The 16478-nt window shown below is 42.9% G+C and overlaps 2 protein-coding genes across 2 annotated transcripts in view; one reads left to right on the forward strand and one right to left on the reverse strand.

Annotated features, from left to right (window-relative positions):
- LOC310788799 (elongation factor 1-alpha 1) overlaps positions 1-4692 on the forward strand; it is an 11415-nt gene extending 6723 nt beyond the window's left edge. Inside the window, exons 4-8 of the mRNA XM_083650373.1 lie at positions 263-559; positions 1905-2055; positions 2825-3081; positions 3486-3720; positions 4401-4692. Of these exons, the coding sequence (XP_083506499.1) occupies positions 263-559; positions 1905-2055; positions 2825-3081; positions 3486-3720; positions 4401-4525 (1065 nt within the window). The 3' untranslated portion in view covers positions 4526-4692. The remainder of the gene's footprint in view (positions 1-262; positions 560-1904; positions 2056-2824; positions 3082-3485; positions 3721-4400) is intronic.
- A 3427-nt stretch (positions 4693-8119) lies between these two features.
- ddx43 (DEAD (Asp-Glu-Ala-Asp) box polypeptide 43) overlaps positions 8120-16478 on the reverse strand; it is a gene marked incomplete at both ends in the record, with an annotated part of 35612 nt that continues 27253 nt past the window's right edge. The window contains 5 exons of the mRNA XM_083650374.1: positions 8120-8308; positions 8704-8791; positions 12104-12242; positions 12924-13033; positions 14767-14894. Of these exons, the coding sequence (XP_083506500.1) occupies positions 8120-8308; positions 8704-8791; positions 12104-12242; positions 12924-13033; positions 14767-14894 (654 nt within the window). The remainder of the gene's footprint in view (positions 8309-8703; positions 8792-12103; positions 12243-12923; positions 13034-14766; positions 14895-16478) is intronic.

Raw genomic sequence — 16478 nt, forward strand, 5'->3', positions numbered from 1 at the left:
CCTCTTGTCCTGCAGATTAGCGCTCCGCTCACTCCGCTCGACCTCGCCGTGAGAAAAGTGCAGACCTCTTATCATGTGAAGGCGTCTTTACTGTATTGTTATTTTAAAGCACTGTGCTGTCTGTTATTGCTATTTTAATGTGACTATCTGAGAAATGTCCTATACAAATAAACTATTATTATTATTAATAATCCTTTAATTCAGTTAAGGAGTGCAGAAGTCAATGCTGCTAAGCCTTTATGTATCTCTCTTGTATGTTCAGGCAGATTGTGCTGTGCTGATTGTGGCCGCTGGTGTGGGAGAGTTTGAGGCAGGCATCTCCAAGAACGGCCAGACGCGCGAGCACGCCCTCCTGGCCTACACGCTGGGCGTGAAGCAGCTCATTGTGGGCGTGAACAAGATGGACTCCACTGAGCCAAACTACAGCCAGAAGAGATACGAGGAGATTGTGAAGGAAGTGAGCACCTACATCAAGAAGATCGGCTACAATCCCGACACCGTCGCCTTTGTGCCCATTTCTGGCTGGAACGGAGACAACATGCTCGAGTCCAGCCCCAATGTAAGCACAATGCAAATGCTATAACAAAGATAATGCCGCCACAGCCTTGAATTTGAATACTAATTTGCATGGCTGTGGTCAAGTGCAGGGCAGCTGCAGCTCAAAGGCTAAACAAGTGTGCTGCTTGACTGAGTGAAAGGTTGCCGGTTTGAATCCTCAGACCAGCTGATTAGTGGGCAACAGTAGAAGCCTGTAGATGTGCTGGGCAGCTCCCAAGTGTGAATGTGTACAGTTGCCTTAATGTGACCCAGGCATAGACAGTATACAAATATGGACATAGCCACTGTGACATCACTCATTTTGTAGACTTCCATGTTGAAGCCTCGAGCTTGGTATTTTGACCATCACAGAGCTGCAGCGGCGCCTGCTATTGGTCCGTGATCGGCGAGCCGTGCGTTCACTGGACAGGTGACCTGTCAATCACGGCCCAAAGCATAGTCTTTATCGTCTATTTTACTCTAAACTGGACCATAATGTACAATGAACATCATGCTGTATTGAAGCAGACTTGATTAGAGACCATAAACTCATTAGGAAAGTGTTTACTGAGGTAATACAGTACATCTAGTGAGAAGTAGGGTCATTTCCCCATTGACTTCCATAAAATCTGACTTCTTTTTTAAAGCCAGTGGAGCCCCTTGCTGGCGATTAGAAAGAATGCTGGGTAAAGCACTTCCCACACTGGCTTAATTTTTTGCTGTGGAGGCTGCCCCTTGGCACCAGGGTGCTGCTGAAAGAGTATACATGCACACCAAACCTTCTCTGGATCATTAGTGTTGGGGGTAACTCATTACAAAAGTAACATATTACATGTAATATATTACTTTTAGCAGTAACTCAGTAATATAACTTATTACCAATAGGAGTTCAGTAATATTATACTAGTTACTTTGTCAAGTAACACAAATTACAAATTGAGTTACATTTTGTTTTTTATCAAAGCACATTTAAATAAAGATACAATAATTTCTTAACCAATTTGTGTGTTTTTATGCAAATAACCACTCTAGATGGCAATAACAAAGGAAAATTATCACATTTAGACTTTTGGACGGTTTACACTGACTTCAAGATGGTTGAAATTATTTTTCGGCAATGTCATTCTGCTGCTGCTGTTATTTTGGTGAAAGTAATGCAAAAGTGGTGTAAGTAACTCATTACTTTCAAATTAAAGTAACTAGTAATATGTAGTATACTACATTTTGAAAGTAACTTGCCCAACACCGATTAAACGTAAAGAAAAAGTAAACAATCCAATCCTCTGCCCTTTCTATTGTGATCACTGATCCCCCAAGTAAAAAGAAAAAGAAAAAATAAGTTTAAATATATATCTTCTCTTTTCCAGATGAGCTGGTTCAAGGGCTGGAAGATCACTAGGAAGGATGGAAACGCCTCAGGCGTCACACTGCTGGAGGCTCTGGATGCCATCCAGCCCCCATCTCGCCCCACAGACAAACCCCTCCGCCTGCCCCTGCAGGACGTCTACAAGATCGGAGGCATGTCAAACGTTTTCAGATTCACTGGCGTCCCGATGGGAATACCCTATTCCCATAGAGATGCCAGTTAAGCTGTTAATAGCAGTTAAACTAGTGTTGTCAGAACAGATGAACGATAGTTTTTAATAAACATTTGCCATAACGTACATTATTATTTACTACCTCGCGTTAGCGTCATGCTCTACTACACAATGAGCTACACTGGGCTACTTTCTTTTTAATTTCCACGCTCCACTGTTAATTTCGTCGATGAAAACTATGACGGAAAATGTTCATGGACGACCTTTTTCACTGATGAAACAGAGACGTTTTTAACTAAATAATAACAAAGTGTTGATGACAAAAACTACGGGGAAATGTATTGACATTTTCATCAAACAATTCAAAAACTAGACTAAAATGTTAGGGAGGGACGAATTGGGAAGAGATCCAATCAGAAGAGAAGAAGATGATAAACGGTTAAATCTGTGTCTGTATTGCATGTTCAAACCTTAATATCATTCCATAATAAGAGATTAATAGATCTTTCCAATGAGTTTGGAAATTCTAAAGAAACAATAGTTATGGTTTTCTTTGACTAACATGAGACTAAAATACTCAAGACTTTTAGTCTGCTCAAACTTGACTAAATAAAAACAGGATGAGGTTAACTAAATACGATTAAAAACTAACAAGGACATTTGACACGGGACTAAGACAAAAAAAAAAAAAAAAATAGAAGACAAAATTAACACTACCACGCTCCTTGCTTCTCCTCTGTGCTTCCCAGGTATTGGAACAGTGCCTGTGGGTCGTGTGGAGACGGGCATCCTAAAGCCCGGCATGGTGGTGACCTTTGCCCCCGTCAATGTGACCACCGAGGTGAAGTCTGTGGAGATGCACCACGAGGCGCTGACCGAGGCCCTGCCCGGAGACAACGTGGGCTTCAACGTCAAGAACGTGTCGGTCAAGGACATTCGCCGTGGCAACGTGGCCGGTGACAGCAAGAACGACCCGCCCCAGGAGGCTGCCAACTTCACCGCTCAGGTAGGCATGACAAAGAAGCTATTCATAGAATCTGAACAGAACTCAAATTCAACCTTCAGCTCTGCCTTATGTTAGAACTTTGCATACTCGGGGAAAAAAAAGCTAAGAAAGGTAAGAAGCTTGTTTTTTTTTTATCAATGAACGGCATTTTTGAATGTTGATTTAGCCAATTAGATTACCACTCTAAACTGCAAATTGTACAGATTCTTTATAATTTTCTACCAGCCAACACACCAACCTGATTAGTTTAGATTTACACAAAGAGAGGAAGGCTCAAAATAAGTCAAGGTGACGGCAACATGTCAGCGATTCAGCCTCCTTGTCCACTGCGGACTTCTTTGAAATGGTATAAGGAAATCATTGTTCTATTAATAGCATATCCTTGTTGACCCTTCGTTCCCTAGGTGATCATTCTTAATCACCCGGGCCAGATCAGTGCTGGTTATGCTCCTGTGCTGGACTGCCACACGGCCCACATCGCCTGCAAGTTCGCAGAGCTCAAGGAGAAGATTGACCGCCGTTCCGGCAAGAAGCTGGAGGACAACCCCAAGGCCCTCAAGTCCGGAGATGCCGCCATTGTGGATATGATCCCCGGCAAGCCCATGTGTGTCGAAAGCTTCTCCGAGTACCCTCCACTGGGTAAGTGCCACTATGAAAATTGGTAACGCTTTAGAATACAGCCCGCAAATAAGCATGTAGTTATAGTATAACTACGGGGTACAAGGAGTGAATTTAGACTTTAACTAGAGGGTAACAAGATATGTAGTTATAGTATAACTACGGGGTACAAGGAGTGAATTTAGACTTTAACTAGAGGGTAACAAGATATGTACTTGCACATCTTGTACCCCATAGTTATACTATAACTACACTCCTTGTACCCCGTAGTTATACTATAACTACACTCCTTAAACCCCGTAGTTATACTATAACTACACTCCTTAAACCCCGTAGTTATACTATAACTACACTCCTTGTACCCCGTAGTTATACTATAACTACACTCCTTGTACCCCGTAGTTATACTATAACTACATATCTTGTTACCCTCTAGTTAAAGTTTAAATTCACTCCTTCTACCCCGTAGTTATACTATAACTACACTCCTTATACCCCGTAGTAATACTATAACTACATGCTTATTTGCGGGCTGTATTCTAAAGCGTTACCTGAAAATTGGTAGAGGCTTTGTTGAATTTTTCAGCAGCCCCAGAACACGTACTCCCTGTCAAAATTATTCTTCGCTCAAGCCGGATGAGAGCATTTAGCCGAAAGGCTCAAGTATAAAATGTCCATCTTCTCTCCTCTTCGTCGTGCAGGTCGTTTTGCGGTCCGTGACATGCGTCAGACCGTGGCGGTCGGCGTGATCAAGGCCGTGGAGAAGAAGGTCGCCACCACGGGTAAAATCACCAAGTCCGCCCAGAAGGCCCAGAAGAACAAATGAATGTTGTGCTCCACTGCCGACCCCAGGGTCTCCCAGGGCAGGACATCAGTCATCCAACTCCATCCCACAATCCCCTGCTTCAGCTCAATCATCAAAGACTGGTTAATCATCACAATGCATCGCAAAAGTATACGAAGGAAAGAACAACATTTGGGTCCATAGAGTCCTCGAGGTGGCATTCAGACTGCATTTCAGTGGTTAGATTACCATTACGCACAGTATAATAGCAAATTGATAGTTTTAAATGTGTACTGTTGTTTTGGGTTCATGGCCATACCTCTCCGTGATGGAGATATTGATCACTGAGGAGGTATGGTAACGTCCCTTCTAGATCCTCTGGAGTGTCGTTACTGGTCGTCACTCTACTTGCTACATGTTGTTGTCTTGCTTTTCATGTTTGTTTTGCAGCTACATGGTGCTCTGTAGGAGCCTGACGGTAACAAGTTAAAACTGTGTTCTTCTGAGTAGTAAATGAGTATAACTTAGTGATATGTTGTGTTTAAGCTTAAAAACTACTACCTACTCTTGGCACTCCAAGTAGACTAATTGTTGACTCTTGAAGCACTTTGTTTGGCGTTTTGCTAACCTTGCACTTGCACTGGAGAACTTTAAATTGGCATAAGCTATTGCACCTTACTCTTAAAATCGCACAAGCCTCTTTGCAACATTAAACATGTTTCAACCAGACAAACTTGTCCTTTGGTCTTTATTTAGACTCTACCCTGTGTGTGGTGTAAGGAAGAGAGAGGGACACATTTTGCTTTGAGCTCAGTCATCATTACAGTAGACAGTTTTGTCCACAAGATGTCGCTATTGGTGTATGAATAATAATGACCAATGACCACCACCAATGTTATGAGATCAAAGTTTGTATTTATCAGATATGCAATTAGGCCTATTTGATCTTTATTGTGGTAGACCAGGTTCTCAAACTGTTTTGACTTCAGTACCCCTCTCCCTGATTTCTGAATCCAAGTACCCCCTTTACCCGACTACATTTCGCTTAGATAAAAGCAAGATGAAATTATGGCATTATGATGCAATGGATGAATGATAACCCACATTTTGAATAATATAACTCTACAAAACAAGAAATGGAGTGAAAGAGTTGCAATTAGTGCCCCCTGAGCAGATTTATTTTAACATTTAATTTATTTTCATGATTTATTCTTAAAAAATTTCCATTTTCCTCTTTCGCTCAAATAGCCCCTGTAATACTTCCACTGTTAAAATGCCAACCCCCCCCCCCCCCCCCCCCCCAAACAAAAGACAAAACAGTAAAGGGGTGTGTTCTGACCTGTAAGGGGTGTGTTCTCACCTGTACGGATTGTCCCTGTCTGTCTAGCATACATCCTACAAAAAATAACGGGGACATTAAGATTGTTATTTTTTGTTCTCGCTTAAACCAAATGTTTTATGGTCACTCAAGATACTCTGGAAGACGTGTTGGCTTGGTTCGAGCTTTAAAACTCGTTATATTTGGATTTATCGAAACGTCTGGAGAAAATGGATGCGGAACTTACTTCCGGGGCAAATTACGTCAGGAAAAGTCACGTGCCTGTTGAGCTCTATTCAATGCAACTTAATACTGAGGTCTTGTAAAAAGACCCACTTATTGTAATTACGGTATACTGTATATTTTCAGGAATCTCTTCTTTCCTTTCTTCTTTGTCTCTGGCATTCGATATTTAAATTCAATTTGTAATTTGCTGCTTGGTTGTATAAATGCCTGTATATTGCACTGCACCAACCTCAACAAGACAAATTCCTAGTATGTGAAAATGTACCTTTGGAATCTCATTCGAGGCAAAATGTTGTGATTGTTGAATAAATTATGGAAATAGTTATGGTTGATTATATGGTGTAAAGCGGGTTTAATATATATCAGTAGTCATTTGAAAAGGTAACAAACCATTGGAAAAAAATACTATAAACTGGGTGACATGTCCCTTTAAAAACAAGGATATTTATTACACAGATTCCTGCCAAAATCAGGAAGTTACAGAATGTAAAGTAATACAAATCAATTCTGTAGCTGGTGAATTATAGATGGGAGAAAATTGTCACAAAAATGAGTGCACTTCTAAACACTGCCAACTTAACTTGAACAGTTTGGAAACAGAGTGAGAACACAATGAGAGGCAACTGCCACTGTAATCTTTTCTTAAATGGCCCTTCCAGTATGAGTGAATTTCTTTTTTCAATCAAAACAACAAACAAAATAAAATATACAACCAAATAAAACACAGGAAGATCAACTCCCAAACGCCGCTCCTTCCTGTTGAGAAAAACATAAAATGTTACATCCACATTCCACATTTATGAATCATCAGAATACCACACATACCACAACTTTTCCTGTTTCATTCAGAATGTTTTACTGGCATGTAGAGCTGGGCAATAAACTGTAAGACAATATGTAAGGTACACAAACTATACAAAGTATTCACCTGCCCCCCCCTTTTTTTCCAAACTTCCTCATGCCAGTTTAAAATAGTTATTCGGGATTTTTGGTTGAAGGATGAAATACCGTAATATTTTTTATCAAAGTTGAGCGGAAATTCAAGTTAATAGCCTGCTATTCAGACTGAATCGTCAACTCATAAACTCTGTCTATCGTCAACTCTGTCCTCTTCTAGTCTGAGATTGCAGTCACTTCAAAGGATTTCTATGAGGGGGCGGGCTTCGCTCTTCCCTAACCAATCACTAGAGACGAAGGTGTCCACGGCAACCGGCCTGCCGGCAGCAGTCTTGCGAGATCGCTGGCCTGCTGGAGCTGAATCTCTCTGGGCTCCCTGGCGAGCACACCAGTCTCATGGAATAATGGATTCAGGGCCGCAATAAAAGATGAGACGACTTGGAAGTGAGTGAGGATGTAGGACTGAAGTGGTAAGTTCTGAAAACATGTGTCTCATTTCAACATTGGTTGTACTGCGGTTGTAAAGTGCTAATGTTAGTGCTCGCTAATGCTAACTTTTGCTTAGCAGAGCTGCCTTTCATAGACAATATGAACCACCGATACCGTTTAGCCGTAATAAGTTATGAAGGCACACATTTTCAGAACTTGTAACGTTAGTCCAACTTACTTGGTGACTTCTCCCAAGTCCACATTTTTGTTTGGTCTGTGTAGCCTTTGCTTTGGCCCACCTAGTCACAAGCACAAGCTAACGTAGCTAGCTAGCTAGCGTGATTGGATTTTCAACCGGAGAAAATGCTTTTGCACATGACGATGCCAGACCAAGAACAGCCAAATCCACAACTGTGGAGTGGCTGTGACTGTGTGTCTGTGACTTCGAAAGTCTGGGGCCAGGCTAAGAAGTATTACATTCCAATAAAAGAAAAATGAATTTTCTCAATTTTCAATCACTTGGGCTTGCCTGCCTCACAACATAAATTCTTCAAAGGCATTTTCAGGACATCCGTCTAAAGATTTCTGTAATTTCACCTTTCTTGGTAGGAAAGTACCTGTATAATGTAAGGGATTTGAGGGTTTTGATTCCTTAAGAATACTGGAGAACAGTGTGGAACAGTGGTGTCACTTATGGATGTGGAACCTGTGGTATGTGGACTCACATGAAAGATCATCCAATAGAATCACCACTTCTGGCGATAACCGCCGCCTCCTCTTCCTCCACCACCGTCTCTCCTCCCGCCTCCACCACCACCACCTCCTCCTCCACCTCTGCCTCCACCTCCTCCTCCGTACAGCTCCTTCTCCCTCTCTCTCTCCCTCTTGTGCTTCTCATATCTCTCCGCCATCAGCACAAGCTCCTCTGGGACCTCCTATAAAAGGATGAAGACATGGAGACGTGGACATCACTTGGGCTCATTGGATATTTTTCCAGATTCTGACGCATCTCATTCTTTTTGCATGCAGGTCATACAAGCCGACTCAAAAGCCACAACTACATGACCTTGACGAAGAAAAATCTCCATAAAAATGTGTTTGCTTCAAATAATTTTGAACAGGTAAAAATAATAATAGCTTTTGAACTGTACAACCGAACAATTATTCACCTATGATGATGTGAGTGCAGCATTTCATACTGGCTCTACCTCTCATTGTTGAATGAAAGCATTACAATTGGTTGATTTAAAGAGTATTTCTGGAGCTCTGAAAATAAAACCGTCGTTGATACAAACTCTGTGTGTGTGTGTGTGTGTGTGTGTGTGTTTACCTGTCCAGCTCGCTCCAGGATCTGGATCAGTTCGGCGGCCATCCTCCAGTCTCCTCTTGTTACCAGGGTAATGGAGGCACCTGAACGTCTGGGACATCAAACACATAAACAAACATCACAAACTAACCTAGAAATTGCCTGAAGATGAAAGCACTGGCTTTCAATGGTGTCACCGTGGCTAAAAAGCGTCTACAACACTACAACAGCTTATTGAAATGATTAGCACCTCTTCAAACAGAGAGGAACAACTTGCTCACAAAGGCATGTGCTGGAAAACCTCTGGCTTAGAGTGGCTGGGCTTTTGTATGGAAGTTTGCCAGTTCAAACCTCTCAAGAGACCCCTTAACTTGTCATTTAGCCTTTCTGATGCTTTTGGTATCTGCAGTGGGAGTGGTACCTGGGAAATGTGGTTTGGTACACACTGTAGTGGTGGTACCTGGGAAATGTGGTTTGGTACACACTGTAGTGGTGGTACCTGGGAAATGTGGTTTGGTACACACTGTAGTGGTGGTACCTGGGAAATGTGGTTTGGTACACACTGTAGTGGTGGTACCTGGGAAATGTGGTTTGGTACACACTGTAGTGGTGGTACCTGGGAAATGTGGTTTGGTACACACTGTAGTGGTGGTACCTGGGAAATGTGGTTTGGTACACACTGTAGTGGTGGTCCCTGGGAAATGTGGTTTGGTACACACTGTAGTGGTGGTACCTGGGAAATGTGGTTTGGTACACACTGTAGTGGTGGTACCTGGGAAATGTGCTTTGGTACACACTGTAGTGGTGGTACCTGGGAAATGTGGTTTGGTACACACTGTAGTGGTGGTACCTGGGAAATGTGGTTTGGTACACACTGTAGTGGTGGTACCTGGGAAATGTGGTTTGGTACACACTGTAGTGGTGGTACCTGGGAAATGTGGTTTGGTACACACTGTAGTGGTGGTCCCTGGGAAATGTGGTTTGGTACACACTGTAGTGGTGGTACCTGGGAAATGTGGTTTGGTACACACTGTAGTGGTGGTACCTGGGAAATGTGGTTTGGTACACACTGTAGTGGTGGTCCCTGGGAAATGTGGTTTGGTACACACTGTAGTGGTGGTACCTGGGAAATGTGGTTTGGTACACACTGTAGTGGTGGTACCTGGGAAATGTGGTTTGGTACACACTGTAGTGGTGGTACCTGGGAAATGTGGTTTGGTACACACTGTAGTGGTGGTCCCTGGGAAATGTGGTTTGGTACACACTGTAGTGGTGGTACCTGGGAAATGTGGTTTGGTACACACTGTAGTGGTGGTCCCTGGGAAATGTGGTTTGGTACACACTGTAGTGGTGGTACCTGGGAAATGTGGTTTGGTACACACTGTAGTGGTGGTACCTGGGAAATGTGGTTTGGTACACACTGTAGTGGTGGTAGGGCTGTGCGATTTTGCCTAAAACTAAAATTGACGATTTTTTCTCTCAAAACTCGATTTTCGATTTCGATTTATTATACTATTATACTTCTCTAAACATTTGTTGCCCTGCAGAGCTCTTTTCCCCCCTTTTTTCCATAATTGACAATTTACGCTTTTACTCTGAAGGTAGAACAACTCAACTTCCTGTTTTAGCTTGCCGCTGCTATGCTTAACTTCCTGGCTGTTGCTTGCTAACTTGACACTGGTGGATTTGCGTGTTCCTCCGTGAGATAATTATATTAGTGTCTAAGCGACCACCCGTGCTCGGAGTTATATCTGTACTAGAATAACACAAAGTCACAACAGGAATGCGTGGAACTGCGATAGCAGTTAGGGGGAAATTCAGACACACAGGGACAGGTGAGTCAGCTGAGGCAGCCATGAATACAGCCAATCTATCAGTACTCGGTGGCCTCACGTGTTGTTTTGTTATTATGTGAACTGGCAACGTTTCATCGTCCGGTGATAATGTCTGTGTTCGTGTGCGCGCGTGAGTGTGTTGTGGCAATCGTTATCTTGTAGGCTACAGCCTGCAGTGCAACAAGCTGCTTTTTGGTCGGAGGTGTTGAAATAAGTCCATTGTGCTGCTGTTTTTAGTAGCCAGTATCACAGCCTCTAGAGAGACTTTACACAAGTAGCAGCATGCGTACATGAGAGAGAGCCGCCCCGCGTAACGTACTTACCCTAGTTAAAGTGAAAATTAAAAAAAAAAAAAAAAAAAAAAAATTAATAAAAAAAAAACGATTTTACGATTTTCATTTTTTTAACATCGTCCTAACTAATTAATTCGATTACGATTCAAAATCGATTAATCGCACAGCCCTAAGTGGTGGTACCTGGGAAATGTGGTTTGGTACACACTGTAGTGGTGGTACCTGGGAAATGTGGTTTGGTACACACTGTAGTGGTGGTACCTGGGAAATGTGGTTTGGTACACACTGTAGTGGTGGTACCTGGGAAATGTGGTTTGGTACACACTGTAGTGGTGGTACCTGGGAAATGTGGTTTGGTACACACTGTAGTGGTGGTACCTGGGAAATGTGGTTTGGTACACACTGTAGTGGTGGTACCTGGGAAATGTGGTTTGGTACACACTGTAGTGGTGGTACCTGGGAAATGTGGTTTGGTACACACTGTAGTGGTGGTACCTGGGAAATGTGGTTTGGTAGACACTGTAGTGGTGGTACTTGGTCTGAAAAGTTTGGGAACCCCAGATTTAAAGGACTACTTTGCCGATTTTCAACCAACGTTGTATCATTACAATGTGGGTAATATGTGGAACTGAACATTTTATCTTCCCTCTGTGTTGTTCCCTGCATCCAACGTGTTTCACGTCACCCGACAGAGTTTCTGCCGGCAAATTAAATCAAATTAAACAGGCTTTCTCGGTCCAGGCAACACTGTCCATATACTATTGACATTGTAATGATACAAAGATGGTTGAAAATCGGCAAAATGCAGTTTAGCTGTCGGCCAGCAAGACACTTTCATTGTATTTTATGCTCTGCATTTGACCCATCCTAGAAACTAGCAGCAGTGGGCCCGGGGGAGCAACTCTAGTTCTTTTTCAGGGGCACTGACAGGGGTATTAACCCTAACAAACATAATCTTGTATTCCCACACAAACACAGGCAGAACATGCAAACGCCACACAGAAAGGACTTGAGACAGACCGGGGTTTCGCACCCAGCGCCCTTCTTGCTGTTAGGCAACATTGCTAACTACCGGTGTGTTCTCTCACCCTGCTCGGCCGGTGTGTTCTCTCACCCTGCTCGGCCGGTGTGTTCTCTCACCCTGCTCGGCCGGTGTGTTCTCTCACCCTGCTCGGCCGGTGTGTTCTCTCACCCTGCTCGGCCGGTGTGTTCTCTCACCCTGCTCGGCCGGTGTGTTCTCTCACCCTGCTCGGCCGGTGTGTTCTCTCACCCTGCTCGGCCGGTGTGTTCTCTTACCCTGCTCGGCCAGTGCGGCCGACGCGATGCACATACTCCTCAATGTTTCGTGGGAAGTCGTAGTTGAAGACGTGGGTGATGTCGGTGACGTCCAGCCCTCGAGACGCCAGGTCTGTGGCCACCAGGATACGAACTCGACCTGGGAGGACATGGATACTTCTGTACGAGGAATCAGGATGTTGGTAAAAAAAAAAACGCTTCAACAGCTTTCTGAGGGCAACAGCCGTTTGTTTTAAACAGCAGTTCATGGTGAAGCCATGCCCTCTTTGAACTCTAACTGCTCCTTCATACTTTAAGCTACACACTCTAATTTAAACTTGAAATGAGTGACCACTTGTAGGACTATCACCTTAACTCAGCTTTAATTTAACTTTTGTACTGTTTTGAGAAATCGCAGTTTATGTTCTATGCTCTTTTCAGCCTTTATAATGGGACCCTATGGAGCCAGCATCACTCTAGCAGGCTGTGCTTTGTACTAAATCCACACAACTTGAACACTACATACAGTACATCATAACAGACCCTTGAGCTACTTCTGCTCTCACTCACAAAGTCAAAATATAAGCGAAGTGATGTCATAGTTGTTGAGATATTAACGTTTGTTTGGCACAACTCGTACTAGTTACTGCAGTGGCACCTGGAAGTGCTTTTTTGGTGTTGTGATGTCATGCTGACTCATCCTAATGTTCTAATGTAGCTTAGATCCCTACACTTGTCTATCTAGGAATATGGGAAAATAGTTCTACTGTTGCACTCCAAACACCAAAAAAATGCTAACGCCAGCCTCTATGCGGCTGCTACGTCCTTTCCCGTTGCATACTGGTTTTGAAGTCGTTGAGGGCTTCTTCGCGGTCACACTGCTCCCGGTCGCCATGGAGACTCTGCACTTCCAGCCCGCGCAGGCACATGTCACTGGACAGGTCATCAGCCCTGAGCATTCAAGCAAACGCAAACACACACACACGTATTTCAAAATGTCCTAAAATGACCCAGGCTAGTCTAGCCATGTCCCAAATCGAGGCTCACGTTGAAGCATGTTTTTCGATTTACAACAGTGGGATAAACCAATTAATGGTTGTTGGTCAAGAGATGTGCATGCATTATTTTTTAGCTTTGGGTTTGGTGAGGCATTTTTCAATAACAGCAAAATCAACATTGCTATACTTAGAGAATCTGCGTTTACTCAGTATAAGGTGCGATGGGCTGAGGATATATGGACTAAACCAAAGCTGCGTACGTTTCGTATGATTAAACATGATTTTGGTACTGAAAATGATGTTAATTATAATTTATCAAAAAAACAGAGAGCCTTATGTGCCCAGCTGAGATCTGGTATTTTACCGCTTATGATCGAAACTGGACGGTATGTTAGATTGGAAGAAGAAGAGCGGGTGTGTCCAATGTGTTGTTTAAATGACATAGAAAATGAGTTTCATTTTGTTTTTTATTGTCCTTTTTACAGTGAACCGTGCAATATTTTGTTCAGTAAGATAAAAACAGATTTTGATTTTCTTAATAATGATGATGCACATAATTTGAGTTGGTTGTTTACGTATGACACTTTTGGACTGGCTTGTTACTTGGAAAAAACTTGGGACATGAGAAAAAAAGCTCTTTATCAGGAAAAGGCAATGTAAGAAAAATATATATATATATTTTTTTTTAATGTATGTACGTATGTACAGTAAGTGTGTATATGTGTATGTATATGTACATACGTATGTGTATATATTATATACTTTGTTTATTTTTGTTTGTATATTGAGGTACAGCCGGATGTTATGTTTATTTATAAAACGGCTCTCTCAAATCAAGCAATCTGATTGGTTCACAGCCATTGTATAAATCCAATAACCCACTCCAATAAACCATGGCCATGGGTTATTGGTTGCCATGGCAACTCTCTTACTAAAAGCCTTTGGTTACCTCAAAAAAAACAAATGGCGGAGACAGCTGTCAGATCCTTGTGAATCGATCTTCGCTTATAACTTTACTAATACTTCGCAAAAAATTATGTTTTGTACAAGAATAGATGCGGGCTAATGTCTTCTTTGCAAAAAAAAGGCTGTTAACCCTGCATTTAACCCCGTAATGTTAGTTGGTGTCGGGCTTTGCAGAAAGCACTCAGCTTCTCAGCAAGCGCTGAGAATGCAGCGCTGCGCTCGAGCTGCCTGTCGGGCTTTCCAGAAAGCTCTCAGCTTCTCAGCAAGCGCCAGGATTGGCCAATGTCAACTTCAGTCTCCAGAACGATCCAATCAAATCACCCGCACGTCTATCTTCTTGCTAGAGGTCCCGCCTTACAGTAGTGTTTCAACTGACTCTATCAGAATACCATGCCAGTCGGACTTATAGTATTATTATTATATTTATATTATCATACTTGGAAACCGTTTTATAAAAGCAATATAGCACTCGAGCAGCGTCTGTTGTGGCATATATCCCGCTGATCAGTTGTTATCCCACGAGGCCGCACAACTGATCAGCGGGATATATTTGCCACAACACACTAGCTCTCATGCTATATTGCTTAAATATAATTTGGTGTGATAGTGTCTTGTAATCCCATGTGGGATGGGCCAGAAATGGCATGACACGGAAATAAAAACTAACTAACTAACTAACTAACTACAAGCCATGTTTTAGAGAAGTCATCCTCCACTCACACCAGCTTCTTGCCAACAAAGATGAGCACTTTATCCAGGGGCTGCATGTTGGCGATGAAGTCAAACACGTAGGACTTTTTCTCCTCTTCGTGGACAAACAGCACGGTCTGCTGCACCGTGTTCACCGCCTGGTACCCACAGAAACACAAAGGTGTGCGTTAACACGACTTTTCAGATGCTCGCTCACATCGTCACACACACACACACACAAGCGATCGGTGACTGGCCCCAAAGATCCTGATGGGAGTACCGTTACCACTGGATATCGTCGCTGTCGCGCCCGTACCTCGAATATCCTTTTTTTTCTGATTTTAATTTTTTGTCATGAATCAATGCCATTGGTCACCCTTCACGTCTCTGTGTGGTTTTTACCAAATGCAACCAATGGAAAAGCATTCAAACGAGCTTGTGAGTAAATCTCGTTAACGCCATTCCCCCTCAATCTGTCAGTCAAACCTGGAAATTCGTCCCCTACCTCCATCTGTACCCCCCCACGCAGGACAGTAAACCCGGAAAAGTCACACGGCAGACGTGCTGTGTAATTCTGATATCGTTTTGACTAATCCTGGCTTCCTCTGACGTTAATAGATCAATAAAATGTTTTCCAGTTATTCCTAGGGTGCAAACTTGTTTTAACATGCAAATCGGAGTGTTTTCTATCGAGAATAAAGTAACGTTAACGCTACGTTATGTCAGACTGTTCTCTCACCCCATGCCAAAGCCCCTGCCATGAGAGGCTCAGAGCACTGCTGCTGCTCCTGTGCGCGCCCCCGCGGCCCGGAGCTTGGGGCTCGTGCATGAGTATACCAGAGGCGAGGCGGCCATCAGCGCCTGACTGGCCGGGAGAAAGTGCTTCCAAGTCGGACTGATAATATGAACAACATCATTTGAGCTTATCCAGGTAAGATATTAATAAAGTAATGACACATTCAGCGGGAAACTAACTATAATTAAGACATGTGCCAACTTTGACGACGTTTGGTTCAGTATTTTAAGAGCAAACAGGTTTTTTTTAACTTCCTGAAAAGTTGCTGTTTTGGAGATTCGAGGTCCTGGCGCGACAGCGACGATATTTACCTTATGTAGAAGAGACAGTCTGGCTTGAGACTAACAGGAAGTGTAAACACAACAATCGGTTCTGATTGTGTTTACACTTCCTGTGGCAGAGCTTAGCCCCCGCAGCCTGCTTCCAGTGAGTCACTAGCTTTGACCAGAGAGACGATCTCCCGTTTGAGCAGGTAAAACAGCCGGTGTTTTGACCAGGAAGTCGTAACACAAAGGGGTCAAGTGGGCGGGGCTACATAAGGTGAATAGAGTGACATGTACAGTATAGCCTGCTGTTGATTGTAGTTAGTGCAGTGTCCTTCTGCGCTTCACTGAGGCCCGGTTGTGCCTGTACCATTTATGCCAGTATGGTGAAACTTAATTAAGTGGCTGATAATGTCGCTACACCAGTCAAGAATCATCAACACAAATTGCAATAGTGTTGCAATTAGGGCTGTCAATCGATTCAAATATTTAATCGCGATTAATCGCATGATTGTCCATAGTTAATTGTGATTAATCGCAAATTAATCGCACAATTTTTTATCTGTTCTAAATCTACCTTAAACCGATATTTTTCTAGTTTTTAATACTCTTATCAACATGGGAGTAGACGAATATGCTTGCTTTATGCGGATATGTTTATTATTATTGGAACAATGACAAAT

Source organism: Poromitra crassiceps (genome assembly GCF_964638095.1).
Source record: "Poromitra crassiceps genome assembly, chromosome: 14".
NCBI lineage: Eukaryota > Metazoa > Chordata > Actinopteri > Beryciformes > Melamphaidae > Poromitra > Poromitra crassiceps.